The sequence below is a fragment of the Neoarthrinium moseri genome (genome assembly GCF_022829205.1).
Source record: "Neoarthrinium moseri strain CBS 164.80 chromosome Unknown scaffold7_Wmoseri_CBS_16480, whole genome shotgun sequence".
In the NCBI taxonomy this organism is placed as follows: Eukaryota; Fungi; Ascomycota; class Sordariomycetes; order Amphisphaeriales; family Apiosporaceae; genus Neoarthrinium; species Neoarthrinium moseri.
The window spans coordinates 880,842-907,089 of NW_026055121.1; the positions used below are offsets into that span (position 1 = coordinate 880,842).

General features: G+C 55.1%; 8 protein-coding genes across 8 annotated transcripts; 2 read left to right on the forward strand and 6 right to left on the reverse strand.

Annotated features, from left to right (window-relative positions):
• Positions 1–453: 453 nt before the first annotated feature.
• On the reverse strand, positions 454–2,728 carry JN550_003219 (uncharacterized protein; the record flags this gene model as incomplete). The annotated part of the gene is made up of 4 exons (XM_049314599.1): positions 454–1,304; positions 1,378–1,849; positions 2,011–2,288; positions 2,707–2,728. 4 exons carry the CDS (start codon positions 2,726–2,728, stop codon positions 454–456), a joined length of 1,623 nt encoding a protein of 540 aa, XP_049175054.1.
• Positions 2,729–6,069: 3,341 nt separating this feature from the next.
• Positions 6,070–6,962, reverse strand: JN550_003220 (uncharacterized protein; the record flags this gene model as incomplete). Its single annotated transcript, XM_049314600.1, has 3 exons — positions 6,070–6,233; positions 6,296–6,680; positions 6,735–6,962. 3 exons carry the CDS (start codon positions 6,960–6,962, stop codon positions 6,070–6,072), a joined length of 777 nt encoding a protein of 258 aa, XP_049175055.1.
• An 878-nt stretch (positions 6,963–7,840) lies between these two features.
• Positions 7,841–9,630, forward strand: JN550_003221 (uncharacterized protein; the record flags this gene model as incomplete). Its single annotated transcript, XM_049314601.1, has 4 exons — positions 7,841–7,897; positions 7,980–8,310; positions 8,478–9,420; positions 9,474–9,630. The coding sequence occupies 4 exons, from the start codon at positions 7,841–7,843 to the stop codon at positions 9,628–9,630; spliced, it is 1,488 nt and encodes a 495-aa protein (XP_049175056.1).
• A 307-nt stretch (positions 9,631–9,937) lies between these two features.
• JN550_003222 (uncharacterized protein) lies at positions 9,938–14,474 on the reverse strand (the record flags this gene model as incomplete). The annotated part of the gene is made up of 2 exons (XM_049314602.1): positions 9,938–14,267; positions 14,320–14,474. The coding sequence occupies 2 exons, from the start codon at positions 14,472–14,474 to the stop codon at positions 9,938–9,940; spliced, it is 4,485 nt and encodes a 1,494-aa protein (XP_049175057.1).
• A 1,159-nt stretch (positions 14,475–15,633) lies between these two features.
• Positions 15,634–16,308, forward strand: JN550_003223 (uncharacterized protein; the record flags this gene model as incomplete). Its single annotated transcript, XM_049314603.1, has 4 exons — positions 15,634–15,686; positions 15,755–15,843; positions 15,933–16,064; positions 16,130–16,308. The coding sequence occupies 4 exons, from the start codon at positions 15,634–15,636 to the stop codon at positions 16,306–16,308; spliced, it is 453 nt and encodes a 150-aa protein (XP_049175058.1).
• Positions 16,309–16,729: 421 nt separating this feature from the next.
• Positions 16,730–18,022, reverse strand: JN550_003224 (uncharacterized protein; the record flags this gene model as incomplete). Its single annotated transcript, XM_049314604.1, has 2 exons — positions 16,730–17,756; positions 17,832–18,022. 2 exons carry the CDS (start codon positions 18,020–18,022, stop codon positions 16,730–16,732), a joined length of 1,218 nt encoding a protein of 405 aa, XP_049175059.1.
• Positions 18,023–19,467: 1,445 nt separating this feature from the next.
• Positions 19,468–20,100, reverse strand: JN550_003225 (uncharacterized protein; the record flags this gene model as incomplete). The annotated part of the gene is made up of 1 exon (XM_049314605.1): positions 19,468–20,100. The coding sequence occupies one exon, from the start codon at positions 20,098–20,100 to the stop codon at positions 19,468–19,470; it is 633 nt and encodes a 210-aa protein (XP_049175060.1).
• A 3,642-nt stretch (positions 20,101–23,742) lies between these two features.
• Positions 23,743–25,147, reverse strand: JN550_003226 (uncharacterized protein; the record flags this gene model as incomplete). The annotated part of the gene is made up of 3 exons (XM_049314607.1): positions 23,743–24,123; positions 24,187–24,505; positions 24,957–25,147. 3 exons carry the CDS (start codon positions 25,145–25,147, stop codon positions 23,743–23,745), a joined length of 891 nt encoding a protein of 296 aa, XP_049175061.1.
• Positions 25,148–26,248: the final 1,101 nt, after the last annotated feature.

The window sequence follows — 26,248 nt, forward strand, 5'->3', positions numbered from 1 at the left end:
TTACCGCAACCAACGTAGTTGCCGCTGACCTTTCCCAATGTCCATCTTGAGCTTCTCAGTGCTCATTTCCGAGATCACCTGAAAAAATTAAGCATGCTTGTGTTTGCTGCTTGCGCAAAAGGTATCCTGACAAAAAAATTGCATCGAGTGAGTGTCGAGGACCATCCGTCTTCCCTGTCACTGTTTCTTTTTTCTTTCTTCTTGACGAGCCGGAATTCCTACACACTCCCTCCGTCGTCTTGCTGTGAGTTGAACTTATCCTCGACCAGTTGGCAGGTTCGTGCCTGGTAGAAAGACCAGGTCGTTAGGACAGTCGAGCCACGTGCATCGCATCTAGTCCTTCTCCGGTTTCTCCGAAACCTAGACCGTAGCAGAGCCTGTCGGCCAAGCTGTGAATGCCGAAAGTTGCACGCATGTTGGATCGCCTATAAGAGGTCTTGATATGTAAAATCATCAGACAGCAGTGCCGGGAGTGGGAGGAGCAGGTGGCAAGGCGGCCTGAGGCGGTTCTGGTCGCTGCTTCCGCCCGCCCTTCAAACTCTTGACACGGGTGAGAAAGCCACCGCCGCCGCTCTGGGCCTTCGGAGGCTCAGGAGGAGCCATGGCGGCCGTGGCATCAGTCGTGGCACGACGCTCCAGACCGTGAGGAGGGCTATTGGGGGACATTGGAGACATGGGATTGGCGTCTTGTCGCTTCACCGTGATTTGCTCCTCGTTCTTGTCAAATTCATTGAAGAATGGGTTGCGCTCCCCCGTGCTGCTGCCCGTGGGAAGGTCGCCGGATCGCGGTCCGTAGACACCGTCGGGGTTGGTCATTCTGCCGCGGTTGTTCATGTCGCGAGGACCACGGTTGATGCCACGAATCCGCTGAGCTAAGGACTTTTTGCGCTGCAGTCCGCCCTCGAGAGTTTCCTGTGCCGTCTCGGCTTGACGTCGCTGGATTGCCGTTTGCGCGGCCGGGGTACCTTCCAAAAAGGTCGAGGTTCCCAGTCCCAAGCTCTCATCGCCATGAAGAATAGAGCCTCGTGAATGGGGATCCCATACGGCGGCGTCGCCCGCCTTCTTGATCTGAGGCTCTTCCATGTAGCCCGGCTTATCCTTGCCCGCTACATTGTAGTCCAGGAAAGCCTCTTCGTCGTATCGCCCCATCAAAGCTTTGTGGTCGGGCTTCGCATTCAAGGGTCCAGCTCCACCAAGGGACATGTTGACAGAATCCTTGGGAAATGCCTGCATCGGTGCGTGCCGAGTGCCCTTTCGGTTGCGGTGCGGGTTGAGTGCATCAAAAGGACCGTCGTGATGGAACACTGGACATGAGCGAGTCAGATCAAAGGAAAGCCAGAGGCATGCGATGTCACGGGAGATAGTGAGAAAACTTACATCCAGTACCGTAGATGCTGGTGGCGTCGAGCTGGTCGATGAGATCAAGTCGTTTGCCTTTGGGTTTGCTAGAGCCAGACTTGTCCTTCTCCTTGGCTTCACGGTAGCGCCGCTCCCTCTCGCGCCGTCTGCGCTCCTTCTCTTTCTTCTCCTCTTCCGTCAGTGGCCTCTCCTTGTCCATGATAGAGGACTCCGAGTTGCGACGAGGGCGTCTCTCCATGCGCCTCTGGGGGTTCTCGCCGGGTGGGCCGTTCCTTTGTTGCATGCGACGTGCCTTCAAAGCCTCCTCCTGCGATCTTGTCGGTCGGTGGTTCGGAGGAGGGCCGCGAGTTCCTCGCGGGGGCATGTTCTCGCCACGGGGTGGCCCACCTGGCGGACCGCGTGGAGGGCCTCGGGCGCCGTCGGGTCGTGGGCCAGGGGAGGGTGCAGGGGCGGGCTTGACAGCTGGCCGATCATCGAGAATCATGTTGTCCTACGAATTGACAGTGAGCTTATTGTTTTGCTGGCTTGAACAGACATGCAGCATTGCAAAATGGGTGTTGGGTGCGAGACCAGCGAGGGTGAGCCGGTCTAGCGACGTAAAACAGACGCGGGTCACGGATTGGGGTGTGAATCAATAGCGGGTGAACTTACGAACAACTCCTCGGCGGTTGGCGACTTCCTATTTTCATTGGCGGACGCCATACTTGCTGGCGACTGAACTCTTTGTGCTCTGGTGCCGTCGGATGGATCAAAGAATGGGTTTCTCGAGACGGGTCTCGCAGGCAGAGGGTCGTCGAAGGGAGAATGGGGAGGAGGAGGGGAAAAGGAGCTGGGCGTAAGGGCGCTATTTGGCGAGGCAGCGCGATTGCGAAAGGGGTTGTTTGACGAGAGATTAAGCGTCAATCCAGAGGATCGGCCTGCAGATTGGCCTGGGCAGACAACGGGTGGTTAGCATCTATCTATATCTGTGTGGCAGGGCAGCGGGAGCCGGCTCGGGTACAGATAGCAAAGCAAGGCACCATAGGACAGGACAGCAGGAATGACGACCGTGATGGGCGCACATGAAACAAGAGTCCCTTTAAATTGACACGGACAACTGGTCCGGTTAAGTGGAGCGTCGCCAATGCTCCAGGGAGCACAAAGCTTGGAACCTTCCCAAGAAAGGCCTGGCAGGGCCATAAGTGCCGTGGTATTATCCACTGCCAATGAATATCGGGCAGGATAATTCGCCCACGAGGGCCATTTCGACCCTTTGTCGCTGCTGGGATGGTGGCCAAAAAGGGGTGACACTGCAGACTGGGGTCGGTGGGGGAGAAGACTAGGAAACGAAACTGTCGATTATCTTACCTGACGACAGATCGGCCGACATGGCTGCCTGTGAGCCCGGTTGCCAATTCAATTCGGTTTGGGGCTGAGCGCAATTGAAGCCGACGAAGCCGGGATTCGCTTCCACTTGCCCGTCGCAGCTTTGCGTTGCGTTGCGTTGCGTGGGTGCGCCGCTCGTTCGTTGCTGCGCGCGGCGAAGGTGCGTGCTGGGAGAGTAGACAGAGTAGACAGGAGGAATTCCCTGCCCAGGCCAGCCGCGCGGGTTGAAATTGGCCGGACCCGGGGGTGGTCAAGTTATCAAATCGGTCGCAAAAGGCAACCTGCGCGCGGAGCTCTCGAACCGGCGCAAAAGAGATGCGACACGCAGCTGATAGCAAGCAGCTGTGGCGTGGCAGGTACGTCAATCACGAAAAGGGCGGCGATCGTCAGGGAAACGAGTGGCCTGGCAGATAGAAAGCTGGGAGGATGTCTCAGTGCTGCCAACTGTTGTAACCCTGCTCGAGGATGACGTGGGTTGCCGTGAATCCGCCTTGCGGGAGCAACTGCTGCAGCGGGCGTAGTAACAAATTTGGGTGAGGACGTGATGCGATCGAGGCAAGAAAAAATAGGGGCTTGCTCCCGTTCAGGTGTCGACGATGATATCTGCTGGAGGGCAATTGAGTTTTCACTGCCAGGCCGTGTCTGCGGGCTTGTCTATTATTTGTCGCTGTCGAGCTGCGTGTCCGTAGGGTCGCGGGGGGTTTGGGTTCTGCGGTTTTCTGGCGCCAACGGGCCCGTTCGACTGCAAGGGACGACGGTCCAGGACCGGATGAACTAGCCGCCAACTCAATTGCTGGTGGTTTGACAGGACACAGAGGCGACCGAGAGCAGCCTGGCCACCTGACGCAGGATTGGGATTATAAGTAGCCTGGCGAGACCGATGGGCAAGTCGGGTCGCCTGACGAGGGCAGGGGGGAGAGAGCGAGAAAAAAACGTGACTGGTGACCGTCGGCGCGGATGTTGTGATCTTCACAAGACCCCTTCTAAAAGCTGTAGTCTGGATTTGGGTCTTTTTAGGTTAGGGCGGGACGCATTCGGGAGCAGCGGTCCTTGTGTGTGGGCATGTGGCGACGTCGGCGGCGGATGTCGTACTGTATGTACGTCCACGGGTAGTACTATGCTGGGGGAGCGGGGGGAGCACAGCGGGCGTGCCAGTGGCGGGATACTAGAGATCGTCGGGTCGCCGAGGGTGCTGTAGAGTAGCAAAAATTGTTGCAAGTAAAGAGAAGCGAAGACGAACGAACGAACGGGTGGACGACGAGGGACAGAGGGCGGGCGAGTCTACTAGCCTCGGAGCACGAGGAAAGAGACAGACATGCGCAAGAGTTGACTGACTAGTACAGTCGGCAGGATGGATCGGGGACGCACGTCAACAGTAGCTGGAGCGGTAACTCTTATTTGGTTCGTAATAAGTCGAGGAAACAAGCAGGGCTGATAATAAATACCTGCACCTAGGCCACTCTGGCTACCAGGAGCAGCCTTCCATTCGGTAATTTGTCACACAGGCCCGAAATCAGGTCAATACTCACCCGAAGGTAGGGATTTGGTTAAGGTCTCTAGCCCAGACTTGAACAAGTGACACCGCTTGCATATGTGTCTGTACTTTACCTACCTACTTGGTTAAGAGGTAGACAGCCTAGACCTCGTGTACGGTCCGTCCGTCTATGTCCTATTTTCTTCTGCCTGCTTCCCCCACGAGCCATAACCTGCAACTGTGTACCATACCTAGTACACCGTCAGCACGCCCACGCCACCCTATTCACCCCTACAAGCCCGTCCCCGTCCGATCCAGACACCGTTGCCGCTTGTAAGCTTGTTCGCTCAAGCGGCTGTCGTAGGCAAGGCGGAGGCGTCGGCGGCGGTTGATCCACGATCGTGAATTGGTGGCCCGGTGGTTTTGGCTACAAATTTCCCGCCCAATGGCCTTGTGCCCCTGCTCGTCACTTGAGCTACGCAGCCAAACTAGCTGGTCTTGGCTGCTGAGTTACTATGGTACATGTTACCTAGGAAGCTACCTGTATGCATGGCTCGCGCCATGGCACCCGGTGAATATACTCTGCATATGTCTGCATGCTCTCAGACATTCAGCTCCCGACTAGGAGAAAGTCCTTCTCAGCTCTGCCAAGCAACCTTGACGGGCGACAGCATAACAATAGCCCTGCTGCTTCTCACGTTGCAGGAACATGGCCATCTGGTGGTAAACTACCTGAAGTACTTTGCCCGGGTCCCATACCGTGTGTGCTGTGCAGTTGCATTTGCTCGATATTCCCCAGGTTATTGCAAACCCCTGGCAGGCCTGGGAATACCACACTGCAGCCACAGAACCAGCCAGTAGGCTGTTACCCTGGCCATCTCTGCATCAAGTCGGTCAGCCTGCGTCATTGTCAGCTCTCGATTCCTGCGAGAGGCGTCCCCAACGACCTGCGAGCTGCGACTCTGCCAGTATGACCACCCAGGTCTACTCTCAGCTGCGCTGTAGCCCTTCATGCCTCCTGGACGGGATCTCGCAGCTTGGCCGCTTCTTAGATCTCGACGTCCCCAAAGCAAGGCGCCACAATGTTAATTATTGCAAGGCCCACCCTGCACATCGAGAATCGACGGTGGGCCTCTCAATCTAGCGCGTCGCCCCGCACGCCCCTGCAGACCCTAGATGCTGGGAAGTTGCCGGGCTAGACCCTGACTGTAGAATGCTGGGCCGTGGACTCACCGCTAATGAACGGCCGAGCGTTGAATATCCTCGTGGGTGAGGCAGAGGAGTGGCCCTGTGAGTTGGTTCTCAAGCTCACACGTCCATGTCGCGATGGCTTGTCCTGAGGTTTGTTCCAGCTTGACGATTCGCCGTCGGTGGGCTCAACCTCGCGACCTAGGCAGGGGGGCAGGATGATGGCAGAGACCCCTTTTCACAAGCGACCCCACATTTGAGGCTCCAGTCTACTTGAGTGTTGTGGGGAAATCTTACCAAACTGATCGACTGATGCTGGACACAGTCACTTGACAACCAGGGATCTTCCGGGCACCGAGGCTCGTCCTTCAGGGGTTGTGAAGCCTCGCTGACGAGACCGGGGGGAGGTGGGCGGTTGACTCGGAGCGACCCTTCCAAGCTGTCCTCAGCGCAATGGGGCGGCATCATCCCAAAAACATCAGCCAAAGGGGTCTTTTCAATGGCCTTAGAGGATGAGAACTCTTTATCTACTTCTAGTCCGTACGTCTTCCGCTGAGCAGGGGTACACCTGAGAAAGCGCAAACTCTAGACTCGGTATTCCGGGCGTCTCGCAGCACTCAGCTCTCTAAACCACATCTCTAGTCTACCGAACTAGGTAGGTACCTACAGTATCACTATCACTATCACCAAGGCAATTGCAAGGGCGTCGACAAGCCTTGTCCAAGAACTGGCTCCGCAGTTCCGATATCTCTTGGTCCACGCGGAGCCCAGTATTCTCCCGATTTGCTGATATCAAGCTTCTCCGTCCAGTCAATGAGACTCGTTGCCGCTTCATCTGGTGTTACCGCTGAGCAAGAGCGAGTTAGTATCTGAACCAAGCTGTTTGGGGAGTAACATGGGACAGCTTACCTCCCCCATCATCCCAGTACTTATCGAACCCTACCCCCTTGGTCATTTCAGTGCGCATGAACCCAGGGTGTATGATGCTGATGATGACGCCCTTGTCCTTCAGATCAAGGCTCAAGAGCTTGCCAACCATGTTGAGAGCAGCCTTGGAGGCGTGATGCGCATAGTTTCCTCCGCCCTCAGACTCGTGACGGAGCGTGATGCTGCCAGACTCGCTCGACACCAGCACGACCTTGGAACCCGACTTGAGTAGACCAGAATGCGCGAGCTGGTGGACAATGAAAACGGGCGCGATGGAGCTTGTGGTATACATGGTGACCTCCTCACCCCAGTTGGGTCCCTTCTCGGCCGAGAAGTCTTCTGTCACGAAGCGCCCAGCAGTGATTACCTATCCTGATTTAGCAACCGAACGCTGTCTCGGGGCTGATCAGAGGGTGCGTACGACAGTATCAAGCGGGTCCTCTCCTTTCAACTGCTTGGCCAACACATTTCCAACATCGGGGTTCGTCAGGTCAACCTTCGAGAGCCAGGTGATGCCCTCGGGAAAGCCGTCCGGCTTCGATTCGGAACGTGTTGTGGCATAGACTGACTGTGGATTCTCAGAAGTGTATTGCTTCACCACCGAGGCACCGAGACCTCTCGTTGCACCCACAACCAAGACTCTAGGCATTGCCGCAATACTAGCTCGGAGCTTTTGGGCGTCGGTAATGGCTGAAGAATAATCGAGCTTTTACTGTGTTCTGGAAATGAGTTTCCTGAGTGCTGTAAGCTTAAGCTTCTCCTTCAGTGGAAAGTCCCAACGCCTGGGATTTGGTGACGTCGGTAGTGGGGGAGGGGTCGTCGAGCTGGAAGCCAATCACGCAATCAAGACTGAGACGTGGCGGTAAGACATGTTTCCTTGAGTCTCAAACATGCCGCAGTAGTGATATTTTGTCAGCCCAAATTGGAGACGGAGTCTTATAGGACAGCCGCGTTGTAATCTGTATTACTGTAGACTGAGGAGCGGCATTGCACTGCGGGCTTTATACCGACATGCGTTGACTCTCGCGGCCTCGGGAGCGTTTGGACATCACCGCCAGCTTGAGTGAGTCCTGTAATCAGGCGGCCTTTGTGCCATACACCCATCTTGAACGTATAAAAATTCCCAAAACGTCTCGGGAACGATACACAACCTTCTGAGTATCCACAGGCCGGCAGCATTCTATACTCTGCTAAATGAATTTCGAGCTAACCGGTTCCGTTTCTTACCAACTCAACTCATAAGCTGAGATCACTAAGACATCAGTTGACTTTATCTGTATTAGATAACGCCTTACCAATTCGATAATCCGGACGACCATAGCCGACAATGTTCCATCGTGAGAGGATAACATCATGGTCAATGATAACCCATGCATAATCAACCGTATTCGTATCTGTCCCCACACGAGATATCGTACCAGGGAAAGCTGCGTGTTTCGTGATACATGTGGGAGCACAAGTCCCGCCTCCAACTGAGAACAAGCCTACTCGTTGAATGCGAACAATTCCCACCAACACAAGATCAAGATGCCGTTCTCGCTCGCAACAGCAACCCTCGCCGTAGCGGCGGTGTTTGCCCTCAAGGTACGGCGTCCCAAGACTATACGTAGCCTATACACTTGCGACCGCGAGGAGGGGGCGCTAAGCGTATACACATGAACCGCAGTTCCTCGGGACCTGCGTCTACAACGTCTTCTTCCACCCGCTGCGCCGGTACCCGGGCCCGCTGCTCTGGCGGGCGACGCGGATCCCCAAGCAGCTGGCCTGGCTGACGGGCGACTTCGGGCGCCGCAGCGACGAGCTGCACGCGCGCTACGGCGCCGTCGTGCGCATCGCCCCCGGCGAGCTGTCCTACATCAATGCCCAGTGCTGGCGCGACGTCTTCGGGCGCCAGCCCGCCGGCCGCCGCGAGATGGGCAAGGACACGACTTTCTTCGGCGATCCCCAGGCGGCCGCCCAGAACCTCGTGAGCGCACCGTACGAGGACCACGCGCGCAGTGAGTAGCGCCGGTAATCGTTATACTCTAGCCTTCCCTTTCCCCCCCTCCACCCCTCTTCGGGGCGAATATAGAGGCTTATGAGTGCTGTGTCACAAGAAGACACGCATACTTGGATAGATGGATCGGATTCATAAGGACAATATTGACTTGAGCTGTTATTGTAGTGCGCCGGCTGTTCTCGCATGCCTTCAGTAACTCGGCATTGGTGGCGCAGGAGCCGCTACTTGCGCAGTACGCGAACCAGATGGCGCTCAAGATGGGCGAGGTGAATCGGCGGGATGGGCGGATCGACATCGTGGACTTCTTCAACTTCACCACGTTCGACATCATGGCGGAGCTGGCATTTGGCGAGCCGCTAGGCATGCTGGAGAAGGCCGACTACGTGCCGTGGGTGCGCATCATCTTCGATGGGCTCAAGTACGTCGTCTTCCGGGCCGTGCTGCTCGACGTGCCGGTGCTGGGCCCGCTGCTCAACTGGCTGACGGCGTCGACGCTGCGGGCAAAGGCCCAGGAGCACTTCCGCTTCGCGTCCAACCTGGTCGACAAGCGCCTGAGCTACACGGACCACAACAAGCCCGATCTGTGGAGCTTCGTCCTCCGGCACAACGAGGACGGCAAGGGGCTGACGCCCAGCGAGATGCACGCCAATGCCTCCATGTTCATGGTGGCCGGCACCGAGACGACGGCAACGAACCTCTCCGGCGTGATATACTATCTCGGCAGGAACCCGCCAGTCTACCGGAAGCTCGTGGACGAGATCCGTGCCACCTTCAAAACGAGCGACGAGATAACCCTAGGGCCCCTGGCCGAGATGGAGTACCTCAATGCCGTCGTCAAGGAGGGCCTCCGCATCTACGTCCCGGGCGGGGGAGGGCTGATACGCATCGTTCCCCCTGGGGGGGCCGAGATCTGTGGCGAGTACGTGCCGGGCGGCACATCGGTGACGATGAATCACTACGTAGCATACCGGCACCCATCCAACTTCTCACGCCCGAAAGAATTCATACCCGAGCGGTGGCTCTACCCGGACGACCCTCGATTTGCATCCGACAAGAGGGAGGTGTACGAGCCATTCTCGTACGGGCCTAGAAACTGCATCGGGAAAAAGTAAGTTGAAGTCGGTTGAAGATCATATAGTAAGACGCTAATTTGCGGGTTAGCCTGGCTCAGCTCGAGCTGCGACTACTTCTGGCAAAGACATTGTGGCACTACGACATTGAGGTATTACCAGAGAGTAAAGGATGGATGTCCCAGAAGACCTACTTGACTTGGGAAAAGGGGCCTTTGTTCGTGAAACTTCAACCAGTCGAGCGATAGGTACAGGGCCACGTTTACATAGTCATTACTTTCGGGCATTATCAACTTCTTTTCGTAGTTTAATATAGCTGTGTGAGTTCTCTCAAGAACCAGTAGCGTCTGTCAGCAAAGCTCATTGCTCTGACGCGACACCCCCGATCAATGATTATTTTCCGGCCGTCAGATTCCGGAAATTACCTGACAACGCTTACCCTGTGCGATGCTATAATTACATTACAAACCAACATTATCCAGACAAATTTCTCCTACGCTCGGTCTCCTTCTCGTCACCGTCCCGACGCAGTCCCGCCACATCCGCGAGACTGCCCTATCGTCTCCCGAGTGCAGAAGATACGCTGCCGGACTTCTTCCTGAGGCTGGCTGAGCTGCCCCAATGTCCGGCTGATTTCTTCAGTCGGTTGCCAAGGCTGATTCTCGCAGCGCTCAAAGGTTGTTGGCCCTCACCAATGTTGATTGGCTTGCCTTGTTCGTCAGCGAGTGGAAGTTGTGATCCGCTCGCAATACTTTCCCATTCACCCTTTTCACCGATGCCGCTTACCTCGCGGTTTGGTGTAAGAAGGCCATTACTCTCATCGGAGGGCTGCTGCTGGTGATGGACCTTGCCTTGACGCAACGCGCCTTGCAACACAGCCCAGGTCTCGACCTGTCCGTTGCAGGCTTCCTCCACGCAATCGCACTCATCGCCTGCTGGGCATTCCGTCTCGCCATGAGAGTGCCACTCTGCCAGACACGCTTCGTGAATTGCACAGCCGCACCCAAGGCAAGGCACATACATCGCGTCGATCGGTTCTCGACAGTAGACGCATGAGAGCTGCAATTGCGTGCGTTTGCAGCGATTGCAAATACCGGAAGCCCCACCTATGGATGCGTTGGGATATGTGGCTTGGATGGGATCGAGATGTGTCTCGTGCACACGGCACAGTCCTACGACATCAAGCCCCCGGTTTGAGTTGATGATAGATTGAAGATGCTCCTTCTTTCCTAGCACAATCGGAGACTTGGTGCCAGGGTGAGTTAAAGTGAGGGTAGTGTGACTAAGATTGTCGTTGCTATGATGGGAATCATGAAAGCTTTCTTGGTCCAGACTTCCAACTCGTGCTGCTGGATGCACCGCGTGCTCGCCTCGTAGCACGTTGAATTTCAAGACTTCAAGGCGGGAAAGAGGCAGGCTCCACATTAACAGCATCTCTGCATATGCAAGTCTGTAGTGCTCATACGTAGCATCGCGGGATGGTTCAAGCAACGGTTCCGTCAGCCAGCCGTCGTCGTCGAATTGAGATTGGTCCTCGATGTGCACCGAGATGGAAGTGCAAACCAGTGTCTGCTCGTCATCCAGCCTCAGCTCATCATCAGAAATGGAATTACGGGTCGTCGTAGGTTCAGAAGTAGGTGCAATAAATGTAGAATTGCCCCAGGTTACATTCGCCGTCAGATTTCCAAGGAAGTTCTCCCCTGGGCTTGGCCGCTTACGGGTCGGTGGCGACGTGGATGCGGTGCTTGCAAACGGTCTGGAAAAGCTGGAAGCAAAACTCTGGGTCAATGTGGCATTGATACGGCGTGACAGGCGAGGTTCGGGAGATGTAGAGAGACTTTGTGTCGCATCATATTCGGAGAGGGTGTCTCGAGGTGTTCTCGAGGGAGGCGTCTCTCCACACGAATAAGAGTTGGAACCAGGGTCTCCGAGCCAATACCCATCGGTCGAATCCCATGAGCCTGGCATACGGAGTGGAGTATAACTAGCTCCAGGCGTTGAGACGGCTGAAGCGGCCTGGCTCCTGACATTGGCATTCGTGTGCCATAATGAGGCGTCGGTCGGGAAATAGTCGAGAGAGAATGATGGCGTCTTCATTGGAAGTGGCGTCTCGGGTTGTGAGAGATGAGACTCCGCATATGCCACGCCATCTTCCGCTGTAGATTCATTGAAAATGCAGGAGAGCATTGCCAACATCTGAATGTCAGCATTCTTCTCAAAGTAGTCGAATAGATCTTGTATGAAGTCCTTGGCCAACGGGTGCATGCCCCACTTCACTCTGCCTTTAAGGGTGTGGTCTAGGTGGTTGGATCGTAGTCCCTTGAATCGTGACACAATGTCCTTGGCGACGAACAAGACTGCGTTACCGCGCTGACCTTGCTGCAAGAGTTCCAAAGGGATATCTTTACGCAGAAGCAGAGCCGCATACCTCCAGACCTGCTCTAAATCGGAGCGTCCGTATTTTCGAGCGACCTCAGCGTTATGCTCACATACCTCTGGACCATCGCCAAAGATTCGATATTCGTCGGCTAGCTCCCTTCTGGATGGCAACAACTCTGTGAAGTTGTGCAGCGCTACGATGTTCTTGGGTTTCGCAGCACGACGTCTGCTTGTCCCGGTTCCGGTGCCGGTATCAACACCTGTGCCCGCGCCGCTGGAACGCATAGAGTAACTCCCACTAAACGTCTTCTTGAAGCGCTTGTTTGGAAGATACCACATACTGATCTTATGCATATATGTATTCTCTGAATCGCTTGAACTCGAGGAGTCGTCATCATCTTCCGTGTCAGAATGGTCTTCGGCCATTGACGAGCCGTCGAGCCTCTGTCGCGGAGGTGGTGAATCCTGCTGTAATCTGCCGAATCCTGCAAATGTTGGCCCACCCTTGGGCTTCTCTTTGTAGGTATCTGTAGGTGCGAATAACAGAGCCTTGGCCCTCTCATCCTTGGAAGGAAAGAAACAAACTAGCGTCCCGTCATTGGACCAACGTGCACCACAAGTCCGGGGAATGGGTGGCACAGTGCCACGATTCAGGGGCGCGAGAGTAGCATCTCGATCTAGTTCGACACTGGCGGTGAGCTCTTGAGACATGCTTGCCGAACCGCCAGCAGGGATATCGTTATCTTCATCCTCGCTCGAACTATCATCGGCGAGTGCATCGAGTTCATCGTCCAGGTCTCGAACATTCTTAAAGAACGACGTGCTACTCGAAAGATCGGTCTCGCCAAGCAGATAGCTGAAAGCTACTTCAAGGCAGTTCTGCTGCTTCTTGGCAAACTGGCTGGCGACTTGGTTCACCTCTGATTCAATCCTCTTGTGCGTTTGATCAGACATCAAAGCTGTTTTCTCAATGAAGAATTTCGGTGCCTTGGACTTGGGGTAGTGATGTGGAACATCCACTTTCACCTTGATGTATATGGGATCGCCATTGGCGCCCCAGGGGCCTTTCAAAGAGGCGTCAACGATGAGTGTGTTCATGTCAACGTTGTCCCATTGCACGTTAGGCAGTCTGTTGTCGAGGCGGAGGATCTCGTCATTCAAAGGTTCTGGCTCTTCCCAATGATCGTGAAATGTCGACCCGAACATGCTTGAGTCTTTTGATTCTTTCCTCTGCGGGGGAGCCACGGGCGGCCTCTTCTTCTTGCTCATGGTGATTCCTTTCATCCAGCCAAGCTGATCCGGTTTCCGGTCTGTCGACCTGCTAGACGCCGTTTTTGCCTTCATAGAAGTGCTCCTCCAGGATGCAGCACCCGTCTTGGAGTATTGACCCGACATGGTCTGCATCCCAATGGTGAGCGCACTACGCCTGTACCGGTCATCACCGCTTCCTGGACGAGGCCCACTACTCATGGTGGTCGTTCTCCTCTCACGGAAGGCTGTATCTCCAAAAGATCGATAAGTCTTGTATGTGGCGCCTATCCTGGTGATGTTGAGTCTCTGCTGCGCCGTTCCCCCTCTTACATGGCCGACCTTCTCCAGTGTCTGCGGTTCGATTCTGTGTAAGCGCAGTTCGTTATCTTCGCCCCAGGACACCAGCTGAAATTCACGTAAGTCTGTGTCATCGACCACGCTGCCTCGTGCTCTCCAAAGAAACTCCTTAGCCTTGTGGCTGCCATGGCCGGGAAATACGGATACAGGCTCCACGGCAGCATCGGCAGGCTCATCGTCGCGCTTATTCCAATCGTAGAGATATAGGTTTCCGGGATCGCTCTGCGGCATGGCCAAGAGGCCGGATCCGAACGGACAGTGCCGCGCACGCCATACTGGAAAATCAGTCTGGATGACCCGCTCGGGTTCGTCAGAAACCTCATAGTCCCACAGCTTGATGGTCCGGTCCAGAGAACAAGTGGCAACGCTGGAGGCTTTCATACGGTTCCAGTCGAGGCCGTAGATTTTGGAGGTGTGGGCGTTGATGGATTTGAGGGGTTTCGACGTCTTCCTCCTGTCCCAGATATGAAGCCAGCGGTCGTGGGACGAGGCAAGGATGTTTGCGTCCTGGCGGCAGTACTTGACCTGCGTGGCGCCGGCGTACCAGTCACAGAAGGTCAGAACGGGCTTCCTGGGTTTTCGCAGGTCCCAGCTGTGGACGTAGCCGTCGACGGAGCAAGTGGCCAGGAAGTCAGGATGGTGTGCGGAGAAATTGATGTCGGTGATGGCTCTGCTGTGGCCGTGCAGAGAATGTTCGATGGCACCATTCGCGGCATCTTCCCTTAGGTTGAGATTCCAAATGAGACAGCGGTGATTAGCCGTTGATGCCACCCAATAGTCACGCGCGGCGAACGGGGACCACTGAACATCGACCACCAGCCAGGGAGAGCCATGGCTGCTAAGTCTTCGAGGCGGGCTGTAGGGCGAGTCCAGATCGATGATGGCCAAACCCTCGGGGCTGTCACTCCAGTCAGCAAAGAACAATGCTATCTTGCAGCAGGAGGACTCACGATGCAAGAGCAACATCACGACCGCTGGGTGAGATGGTGGCAGAGCCCACCAGACCATCCACGTGGATGGATACATCGGCATCGAATGTCTCGCTGTCGTAGGCGTTCCGGATCACCTTGGCCTTCTTCTTCGGTTGATCCATGATGGAAGGCATCTTGGCTGTGGTCACGACACAGCCAGGGCGCTCATGGCATCCAGCACTCTGACAGCTCCCGGTTGGAAGTTATATAACAGCCCACAGCTCATTACTGTCGTCCTCCATGCGCCGTCACCTCGTTGGCCACGTGAGCAGCTGGTCTCATGGAGCAGCCTCGGACGCCCATGAACTCCCTATTAATGCTTAATAAACACAAGTCGACAGGCAGGATGGTCCCGTCGAGCAGCACATGCTGCTGGCCCGGATGGAAGAGTGATAAGAAACCGCACACCAGACAGCGACTCGCAGTCGCAGCTAAGGAACCCAAGGTAACTGTTACACCAGAGCAGCACGAGGTGAGTGAGAGCTGGTGAGGGCCCAAGCGCCTGGGTTGGGTTGTCGGAAGGCGTCCGTGCACGGGAGCTCTCGCTTTAGTTAGGGGCAGATTATACTGGAAGGCGTTAGCGCAAGCGAGGCGCCTCCAGGTACTCTCCAGTAGATCCTAGCGGGAAAGATACCTGGCAAGCCTGCCAGGCCTGGGTCTGCCCAGCGGCTTTGGGGGCTGATTGAGGGGCAGCCTTGGAGTTGTTCGGGTTCCAACTTTTTGTACTCCGTACCTAGGTAGTGACTGTCGTCAAGCCTTCAGTGAGAGAGACCCCGCGCCAGGCGGGCGGCCTTATCGCCCGGGGCTGGGCATGATGTGGTGCAGTGAATCTCGTTCAACGTCACTTGATCACAGATATAGATAGATCTTGAGGCTGTGTCGTCGAAACCGCCTACCTCTTCACCTTGTTGCTTTGTGCTATCTTGTCTCGAGACTCACAGAGACCGCATCTGCCACGCGCTTGAGGTTTTCAGTCATCCTAGTTCACTTACGTACCAAGGTCTCTTGCCAAAGACTGCCGCCGCCGACTCACGAAGCCGCACACCAAGCCGCACACCCCGGCTGCGAACCCCACCGAAGCCGCAGCCCCGAAGACTGGCAGCCGTCATTCGATCGAACAGTGCTTTTGCTACCCTTTACGAATTTATTTTGCTTTATACCATTGTTGCCGCACCTGTCTGGAGTCCACAGGACCCAAGATAACCATATCCGAGTCGCTCAACACGGAAAAGCAATCGGTGACACTGCCTCGCAAGATCGAACGAGTCGAACAGAATCGCATCAAACGACGACATGGCGCTGCCCAAACGGATTGTCAAGGAGACCGAGCGTCTGATGACGGAGCCGTGGGTAGAACCAACCGTGTATTACACGGGCTTGATCTCAGGGCCCCGATGCTGACCGTCCGTTGCAGCGTCCCCGGCATCAGTGCTGTACCCCACGACGACAACCTGCGATATTTCGACGTCGAGATCCATGGCCCGTCGGGCTCCCCGTATGAGGGTACGTAGAAACACCAACGGGACCTACAACCGAGGATGTCGCATACATGGCTGTGCGGATCGCTGACGGTCATATATTTCTTCTTACAGGTGGCAAATTCAAGCTGGAGCTCTTCCTGACAGACGACTACCCCATGGTGCCGCCCAAAATCCGCTTCCTCACCAAGATCTACCACCCGAACGTCGACAAGCTCGGCCGCATCTGTCTCGACGTGCTAAAGAGTAAAACCGCCCACCCCTTGCCGGAGAGCTGCCTTGGTACACAGACCGCTGACATTTGGCCGCAGACAACTGGTCCCCTGCCCTGCAGATCCGGACTATCCTGCTCTCGATCCAGGCCCTGCTCGGCGCTCCCAACCCGGACGACCCGCTGGCGGCGGATGTGGCCAAGAGCTGGAAGGAGGACGAGAACAAGGCCATCGAGACGGCCAAGGAGTGGACCAAGACGTACGCCATGTCTGGCTAGGGAAAAGAGAATGGTCGGGTGGAAGGACCGGTAGAGGCGCCACAGCCACAGGCGCCCGGATACGGTGGCAAGGGCACCAAGGAGGATCCTATCAGAATATGACTTCACGATTGAAGGGAAGAAGAGGAAGTGTTAGACGCCAATAGGCTCTTCTGGAGAGCTTGCCAGTGCTTTTGGTCTGGCTCATGAATATCTTAGAGATCTCAGTCTACTCTGTTTGGGAGACACAGAAAGCGTAAGGCCCACGGACCTCGAGTGTGCTTAAACACCCGACGTCCAATCTTCCTGCATCACTGGCTCGATGCTTTTGTAATATCACCCACTTGCCATATCCCGGGGGTGCGTAGGTCGCAGAATACCCAATAGTTGGCCCCCTTGCACTATTGTACACCTAGACGGTTCCTGCCATCTATCCTCGCTCTCAAGTTTCGCCAAACACGAAGACACCCTTGCCCTTCCTGAAGCCCTCCAGCGTGCCCTGAACCGCCTCCCGCAGCACGCTCTCCTCCGTGTCCCAGCCCCAGGGGACGTCGACGACGGGGGTGTCCTTGAACTTGCCGTCGCGCACGAGGCCCAGGATCTCGTTGACGGTCTGCGCCTTGGCGGCCGAGTCGCCGTCGGCCCAGCGGCTCAGCCAGAACCCGACGAACTTGATGTTCTTGAAGATGAGCAGGCCGGTCGGCAGCGCCACGGGCTGCCGCGACATGCCGCCGTACGTGACCAGGCTGGCGTCGGCGCCCAGCAGCTTGGCCATGGTCTGGGCCGAGCGCCCGCCGACGCAGTTGAGCCCGAGCCGGATGCCCTCGCGCCCGCCGCGCGTCCACTCCTTGACCTGGTCGCGGAACTCGCGGCTCTGGAACTCGTCCTCGGTGACGACATGGTCGGCGCCGAGCCCGCGCAGCTCCTGCTTCAGGGCCTCGGTGGCGGCCTCGCTGTCGCGCGCCCGCACCACGTTGATGCTGCGGTACCCCCACAGGCGGGCCAGCTGGATGGCGGCGCGGCCGACGCCGGAGTTGGCGCCGTTCTGCACGAACCAGTCGCCCTCGCGCAGCGGCGGGTCGGCGTAGTCGCGCAGCATGCGGTAGGCCGAGCACGGGTTGACGGCGACGGTCCCCGCCTGGACCGGGGTGAGGCCGTCGCGCTCGACGCGCAGCACGGCGTCGGCGGGGGCCACGGCGTGCGTGCGCCAGGTGCCGAAGCCCGTCTTGGCCGGGATGACCCAGTCGCCCTTGGACGCGGTCGCCGAGCTGCCCGAGACCACCTCGAAGACGCCCTCGTTGCCGGGGATGACTGACGGCTCCGTGGTGCCGATCAGCGGGCTGAAGGACGGCTTGACGCCATAGGTCCCCTGGATCGTGTTGACATCGGCCGGGTTGATTGGGGCGGCGAGGGCGCGGAGGAGCAGAGACGAGGAGGGCAGTGAGGGCGAGATGGAGTGGGTGTGCAATCTGGCCCGGTGCATGTGTCAGTAAGAGGACATTCCACAGGCTCGTTGAATGGCAGGGAGACGGAAACAAGCTCACCTCAGGACGTCGCTCGGCTCGCCGAACTTGCTGAAGACGAGCGACTTGGCTTGTGTGTAGCCGTAGGGACCGGACTTATGTCGACGCTGTGTTAGTGGGAATGACGCAAGCCTCGTCCGCAGGCATTGCGCCGGCCGGACGGTGCATCTGGATAATGAGTCGGCGGCCCTCCCGGGCCTGAGGGAGGTCATGATCGCCAGCGGTGCTCGGTATGTCGAACGCCCGTTTTGAAATCCAGTGAGAGGAGCCCAATTGGCGTTGTTCTGGTGAGGCTGTCGCGGAAGACCGGCGCTGGAGCTCTGCGGGAGCTGTCAGGTCGGCACGAGCTCGGCAATGACGTTGATCGGTGATTGACCGAAAGACGTCCAGTCCAACGGATGGCCGTTCGAGCTAGCCACTACGTGAGTTAGTGGTACCTAGCTCCGCCCGCCCACATGGCATATGATGGCCGATCTGTGCTGCCATTGGCCCAGGCCGACATGCAAGACAGCAGGTCATGCAGCCCCTTGAACTTCGATTTTGCGTTCTGCGTTCATGGCGTTTCTAGTTCCCCCGGCTGCCTTTAGGCTGATGGGCGTCATCGGATCATAGAGTTGACGTCGTCTCGTCTCGTCTCGTCTCGTCCTTCCAAGGGGCCAGGGTGGTGGACTTACTCATCCTCTCAGGCTCCATGCTTCTTGAGCACATGCAAATCCACCGGGGAGAGAAACGGTGAGGCTGCAATAACTGAGAAAACAATACCTGCGTACAAGCTAGCTATTTTCATGTGCGGGCTATCATGTGCGTTGTCGATTCGACTGCTGTAAATGTGAGGCATCTGGTAAGGTCAAGTTAGGGTTCGGTCTAATCCAAGACAATGCAGGCCACGCCGTACGGCCATAATAGGTTTTGGTGTTGTTGCGTGAAAGCTGTGGCTACCATTATTTCGTAACATCTTAGAATAGCTCGCGGTGGTATGGAAAACACAAAGCCTTTCTGCCCGCCATATCGGTCCTCCAAACCCGCAATGGCCGGTATTCGCAAGTACATAATCAACCAAACCCGGCCGTTGCTCTTGTATCCCAAGAGCCTGTAACAATAGATATCAATAGATGGATTCCATCCCGCTTCCCCGGTCCTTTCGGGCCTTTCTCAGGCTGTACAAAGTCCCAGGCAGGTTGCACCACTTCCCAGGGAAACCAGCCGAGAAGCGAGACGTCCGAGAATAGCCCAACCCTCTTCCTTCCCTTTTCTCGATACGTTGTACACGGGCGCAACTGGTACATGAAACAAACGTACATGGCCGGGCCTTGCTCAAGAGAGCATTCGGTGTGAAGGCATATAACATGAAGGACGTTGTGTAAGTAATCGCAAATCAGTAAATCAAAACATGAGAAAATGACGTCGTGTGTCAATGAATGAGCTCGCTCGGGAGCTGGGTATCTAAATCTTCAACTTCAGAAAAATCGCGATAAAGGCGTTGATCGGTCCGCCGGCTCCGGATTATGGGCAGGCAAACTGGTTCCCTCGGATGCTTCGAAACTCCAAAATCTCCCAAGCCAGGGCGCATGGATTTGAGGAGGAAGCGAAGTGTGTGGAACGAGGACGTGGCTGATAGAGATGATGAATGATTGCTTCCGGTCCAATCGGGAGATGTTTATCTGATCTCCTTGAGAAAGTCGTCGCTGAGGTTAGTGTCGACCTTGCTCTCCCAAGCGCTCAGCTCCGGGATCATGGGCGGCGGCGGCTCCTTCTTGACTTCTTCAAACTGCACCACACTGTCTCGTTTCGAATCATTTGATCGCAGACGTCGAAACCAGCCACTGCCTCTCTTGGACTTTCGCTCGGAAGCAATGGTGCTCGCCGTGCGGCTCGGCGGCCGCGAGACTTCCTGTCCAGGAACTGCCCCATGTTCTTCGTACGTGGTGTTCAGGAGGTTCTTGCTCAGATACTTCCTCAGACTTCCGCGGCTGGAGTAGGTCGGCGACACTGGGCCCTCTTCGATGGGGCGTTTGAGGCCCCCCACTGTCGTGCTAGTGATGTCGGACTGCGGCGACGTTCCTGCCCCATTGGCGTGCCCATTGACGGTGCCATTGCTTTCTTTCTTCGGCCCATTTTCCTCTACCGGCGTTTTGGGCGGAGTTGGGACCTCCAGCACAGGCGACGGCTGGGGCGGAGGTATATCCGTGCCGTCCGTCAGCGAGCCGAAGTTGAAGTTCAATGACGGCAGCTCGAAGCGTTTGGCGGGTTTGGCGGCGGCAGCGCCGTCCACGGGCGTCGTCTTTGGCATCATGGCTCACAGTGGTTGGTTTGGAAAGATCGAAGAATCCAGGTCGACGGCGATGACGAAGAAATATCGTGCAAGCTCGTGCTGCGAAAGCATTCAGGGAACAGCCTGGCGCACGCAGCTGTCACGCTATTTGAGTGGGCCGCTGGGGATCGGACGGGGAGTTGGAGAAGGATTGCCCTGGCACGCAAACAGAGCAGTCCTCTGTGGGTTGCGTGAGCGTACAGGCCTTGGGAATGAATACAGAGTCGCAAAACAATTGAATGCTGCGTCTGGTAAGAACGAAGCCTACGCCAGGGAACGCAAAACGCTGGTCAATGGTCAATGGTTCGGCGGGTGAGAGTAACGAGGAGAGAAGGGGTGGCGCGTGGATTGCTCTTTCAGGTGGAGGGAAGTGGAAGTGGAAACCAGGGACAGGGTCCCCGTATGTCAATAGTGGTAGCGGTTAGTGGCTGGAGATCCGGGATGTTTACAACGTTCGAGACAAATCAGAAGACGGCAGCAGCCAAAGTCGAGCGACGGGAATGCATTCGCCTGCTCCCAGGCGAAAGCTTCGCCCGAAACCGTCAAACGTAGTTTTCCCCCTTTCGAGAGGCGTGATGAACAACTACACGTGCGCCTGCTGTTTCACGTTTCCGCAATGCCTTCCTGCCTGTGATGATGGCTTCTGGTTCCTGATTTGAGTGACAGATCGAGAATGGAGATGGCGCAGCTCGGCCGCTGCGATACCCTGGCTAGGTGCAGCTGGGTGGGGTCTGGAGAAGGGGGCCATGGCTCAATTTGGAAAACTCCCCCAAATGCCCTTTGCCCATTGCCCATGGGAATTTTGGCTTCCAACGTTGGCGGGCAGTTTGACTCGCTCCCGCCCTCACCCTCGTCCGGTGTTCATGTTGGCATAACATCATCTGACTGCCCGCCAGTTAGGTTCAGGCGCACGCCAAAAGTCAATCAATGGGTCGTGGCACCGGGACAGCAGAGTTCAGATTGGATGAGACCCGTAGCCGACACCTTCGCCAGCCAGGCTTGCCAGGCCCGTCGCTCGCTGAAGTCCTGCCCGAGCTAACAAGCTTAGTTGCGCGACGGGCTAGAGCAGACAGAGATTGCCCGGAACAGGCAGGGCCACTGGCTGGCAAACGCTCCAGCGGCCCCCCTTACATAGTACGGGCTCCCACGCGGATCTGGTCAGATGCGGAATAGCTGCCAGGCGTGGCCTGTGAATCTATCAAGGCCGGTCTAGTTCATCGTTACCGAAAAGGGTCTACATAATATGGCGAGCCATCCCATCGTCTACTGGTAGCCCCTCTTCAAGCGTTACCTTCATCGTCAAATTGCTACCACTGCAGTCCGAATGCAAGGTCTGAAAGGGTTGCATAATACCGGTACCCAAAATCTGGTTCAATACGTATGCCATTGATGATCATTCCATGCGGTCGATCGACTTCCCGCCCCGACCCTGCTTGCGCCGGCCTCGAACGGTTGGACCTGCTGGGGGTCTGGGGCTGGGGTTGTGCCGTTGTCCTGATGGCGCAATGCAGGGAACGGTGGGGGAGTGCAACCAATGGCCAACAACTGGCACCACACAAGGTCTAGTTACCGTCCTACTTGCTTTCTCGCCGGTCTCACGGTGCCCCGAGCCGACCTGCACCGCATCTTAGCTACTTTCGCTGCGCTACTGTAAGGGACGTACAGCTGACGGGAGGCTCATGAAGATGAAGAGGTGCTGCAAGTCTCGATTTGAGTCACTAACTTGCGGCTTGATTTGAAATGTAGTCAGACTACCTGACTGTTTACGGCTGGCATTCTTGTCCTCACCCGACCAACAGCGTTGCGTTTCGCTAAAAGCATCCAGGGTAGGCCGCAGGGGGGCTGTCCATGTATGCTGCAACGTGCGTTGCTATGCTTCCCTAGGTATATTAGAGAACACTGGTCGCTGAAGGGGTGCGCTCGAGCTGGCTGTGCACCTGCTTTTGCTTCACGGATGTTCAAGCCAGTTTGTATACATCACTGAATGGCTGCTCAGCTGTCGCTGCTCAGCTGTCATTGGCAGGTGACCAGCTTTAACCAGGAAAACATACATATACATTTATGTACAATACAAAAATAAAAAGAGGGTATATCAACGCCCCAGTGACACTTGTGCATTAGCTATCAAATTTGCAGTCTTCGAGTCACCTCCTCTTGAATCTCGCGCTTATATATATATATATTTACCTCCTATATACCTCCTGTACCAATTTGCATTTCCAGGTAGCTTGCATTGACACTGTCAGCAGTCCTCTTCTCACCGGGCGGGCAGAACAATGGCTAATACTACTATGAAATCGGCCAATTGTACTTATACCTACTGGAGAGCTCATGGGACCTTTTCGCTTTCCAACCGAGAACCTGATTACCAACGCTTCTCAATGGGAGAGTGGACGGGCCGTCGTTTGGCCCCGTTACAAAGCGCCAAACGGTTCTTGTGGGACCTGTCCTGTTATAACACCGGTGGGAACCATGGGGGGCATGACCGTGGAGAGTTACTGACTTCAGCTGCCTAGCCCGCGTAGACTTGAGACACTCAAAAGCTCACAGGTCCTCTATAGGTCCTCCGTTTCCCAGGCGTCTACCTCGCTGCACGTTTGCCGGCACGCACAACCTTTGCTTACAGCCGTATCATCAGTGAAGCAGACAAAGCGCTGAATGCGAGTGTCGTTGAGCAAGAGATTCTTCGTCCAGGCATCAATATACTGACATTGGCTCCGTCTATTATCATTTTACACAAGAGTCATAAGCGCGAACATGAGCATTGGCAGCGAGAACTCTTGCCGCAGGGTTCATCAATATGGCTACATTTCATCCATTTTCTCGCCTCCCATATGAGCTTCGTGCTCAGATATGGAGTTTGACAGTCGAGCCTCGCACCGTCGAGGTCCGCGTCATCCACAGAAACTTGCTCCAGCTGTACGACGCTCCGTCTGCGAAAACGCCTTCGGTGCCGTATCTTGTTTCATTAAGACCGGTGCCAGCAACACTACAGGTCTGTCGAGAATTTCGTAACCAGAGGCTATACCAGCAAGCCTTCTCTGAGCTTGAATAATATTGGGTAGGCGGGCCTCAAGCACGATACTTCCTCATCCGAGTCGAATCGTCTCTATGAACGCCGAATATATAACTCTAGCAGAACAGCGATGCAGGTTCTGAAGAGTACTCCTCAGACAGTATGATGTCGCTGCGTTGGTGGCACCAGAACGGTGTACTATGTTGTTTTACTTGCCGTGACTGGCTTCGATGCATGTCTTCGCCACTCATCAAATTCTCCCCTCTATACTATGTCCTGTGATTGGCAATTATAATCGCAGCTTGTTCGGCTAGCGCGTATGTCTCAATTTGTAGATGTACGGTAGTGATAGTCGGAAGGACTGAGGCATCGACCACCCTAAGCTGGGCCACACCGTGAACCCTTGAGTGAGCATCAACGACTCTGCCCATTGACGCACTTCCCATCGAACGATAACTCGACCTACATGCCCCAATTTTGTTAGATAATGTTTACTGATTCAATCAAAACGTACCTAACAGCAGCTCGAGCTCGCATGTCCAGATAAGCTTCAGTTGTGTCAGCTGTCAGGGGTTCTGCAAAGCCAGTTGCTGGTAGCTCGCCGTTCAGGATTCCCTGCTGATGATTGTTTTGTTGCTGCCAGCAAATCCAATTTGCAGACGCAAACCTTTGCGGAAACCATAGCGGTCGACTTCTGTGCCTAAATAATTCGGGTCTATGACAGGTTGATCACTGATGTTCTTTGACGCAAGTGTGATGGAGCCGCGCGCTGTTGGCAATAGACCAGTTGCAGCAAATTCCACCACAGAACCGTCGCTTGAGGCAAAATATTGGTAGACATGTTCAATGAAAGTCCGGTTCTGCTTCAGCAAGGGATGTTGCTCTGGATCCGGGGCTACGCCTTCGTCGATTTCAATGGCTGTCGCAAGGCCATCCTTCGGCACAGTGGTAGATACAAGGAAATCAGCAGGAGTGCCCCAGCCATACTGTTCTTGAGTAAGAAGGGAATTCGAAGAGCCAACGGCCCACTATCCGTCTGGATTCTTGACTTTCCAGACAAATGCTGCGAGCGTGTGGTCTGCGAAGTTCTTGCCAACCTCGGGTGACTCAATGAGAACGTCAATATCACGTTTGGCAAGTTCGTCAACCGGACCAATACCAGAGAGCATTGAAAGATGCGGCGTACGAATGGCGCCAGCCGATAGAATGAATTCTCGACCGCGTATCTCCGTCCCATTGGTCAGCCGAACGCCATGTGCAGCCGGGATGCTGCATGAGCTCTGCTTCAGGAGCACCTTTTCAACCAAGGTATCTGTCAGTACAGTAATTCCGTCTAACGAGTATACTGCGGCTGCAATCTCCCTTCGTCTATTGTGCTTATTCTCAGTAAGTTTGCCTATACCCAAGGGATTGCCGGCGTTCGTATCGAGAAGAGGCGCTTATGAGACACCAAGTTCAGACCAAGACTGGAGGGCATAGTTCCTAAGCGGGAATGGCCAGTTCGTGGAAGTCACAGACTGAACATAGATATCTCCATCCAGGCCATGTTAATCCGAATTGACGCTGCTATTCCAGAAATGCTCGGTTTTCTTCATAAATGGCAGCAATCCCTCATAAGACCATCGCGTGTCGTTGACAGCTTCCCCTCAGAGGTCATAGTCTAACCTATTTCCACGTATCCAAGCGCCTTCACACTCGTCAGTCTCTTTCAAGAATAGGATTGACGTCTAAGCTTACCTGAATTGATAACAGTCCCACCACCCAACGCCTTGCCTTGTGGCATGGTAGTAGAACGACCGTCCAAGTTGGCTTGGCTTACGCAGGCATAGTTCCAGTCGAAGTCACCCCCAATCGTGTTTGTCGAGTTGGGCCAGAGCTATCTTCTCTGTCGTTGACATTTGGCCCTGCCTCTATTACAAGAATTTTCAGGGCATTATTGAATTCCAATAAACTGTTGAATACCACTGAGCCAGCCAAGCCGCCACCAACGACAATGTAGTCCCAGAGCATCTTGACTACATAGGCGGGTTATATAAGCGGGCTAGATTCAACGTTTCAGGCAAGAAAGATGAGTTGGTTCGAAACATCTCGCCGCAGTGCTTATATGTGCAACATTAAAAGGTCCCATATGGGTACCTTCAAACCCGTATATGATTGAAGAGTCGTACAGAACCTTTAGAGGGGATAAATTTCTCAATGACCAGAGCTTATTCAATTCAATGCGGCTGGGTGGCACGGGGTGTTGGAGTTGCCAATTTAATATGCAGCATCCCTGGTTACCCACAGAACAATCCCAGCCATTTCAAGCAAGGTCCATGATGGATATATGTAGATGATGCATAGTCCTACAGCTGCATTCATTTGCATCGATAATACTCGATTTTCCATCTGGGTACGCCTGAGTGACTATCATGAAGAGGAAGCATTGAGGCTTCAATTGCCTATGATGTAGCCTAACTTTCATGCCATTAAGTAAGCGCGGAGTGTTTCACTTTCTTGGAGAACCAAGTTGCCAGGGCTCACCAACATTGGATCCTCCGACTTAAAGGTTCTGGTTTTTAGATTCTGCTGGTGTTTCAAGAGGAGCAAGCGCTTTAAGCAAGCGAGCGAGGCCGAAGAAATCCTGCGGTGGGAGTTCACTAATATAGGTTCGCATAGAGTTGTACACGTCAAGACACAGATACCAGGATGATACCAACATGACATCCCCACGAGGTATCATGGTGACAAGGAGCACGATGATCAAGGATTGTTTGTATGTGAAAGGAGGCCGGCCATTTCCACACGAGGTTAATACAACATAAACCTTTGGTGGTGTGCTACTCACTATACGAAGAGGAATAACAAGGAATATAATCCAGGAGGCCCCCAAAAGCGGCGACAGCAATGGAACAGAGCCAGAAGAATGAAAATCTAGAGGAATTGGATTTCCCATACAGCGTTATTAACGTGTGGATGCATGAAAGATTTCCTCCGGGGAAGCACTTCATAGTCGCAGGATTGCCGCATTAAGTATACCTCAGTTCACACCAAGACCCAAAGCGATACTGCGAGGCTTCATTCTTCGTCGGAAGGAGGTCATTATATTAATTGGCTAATCTTCTTGGAAGA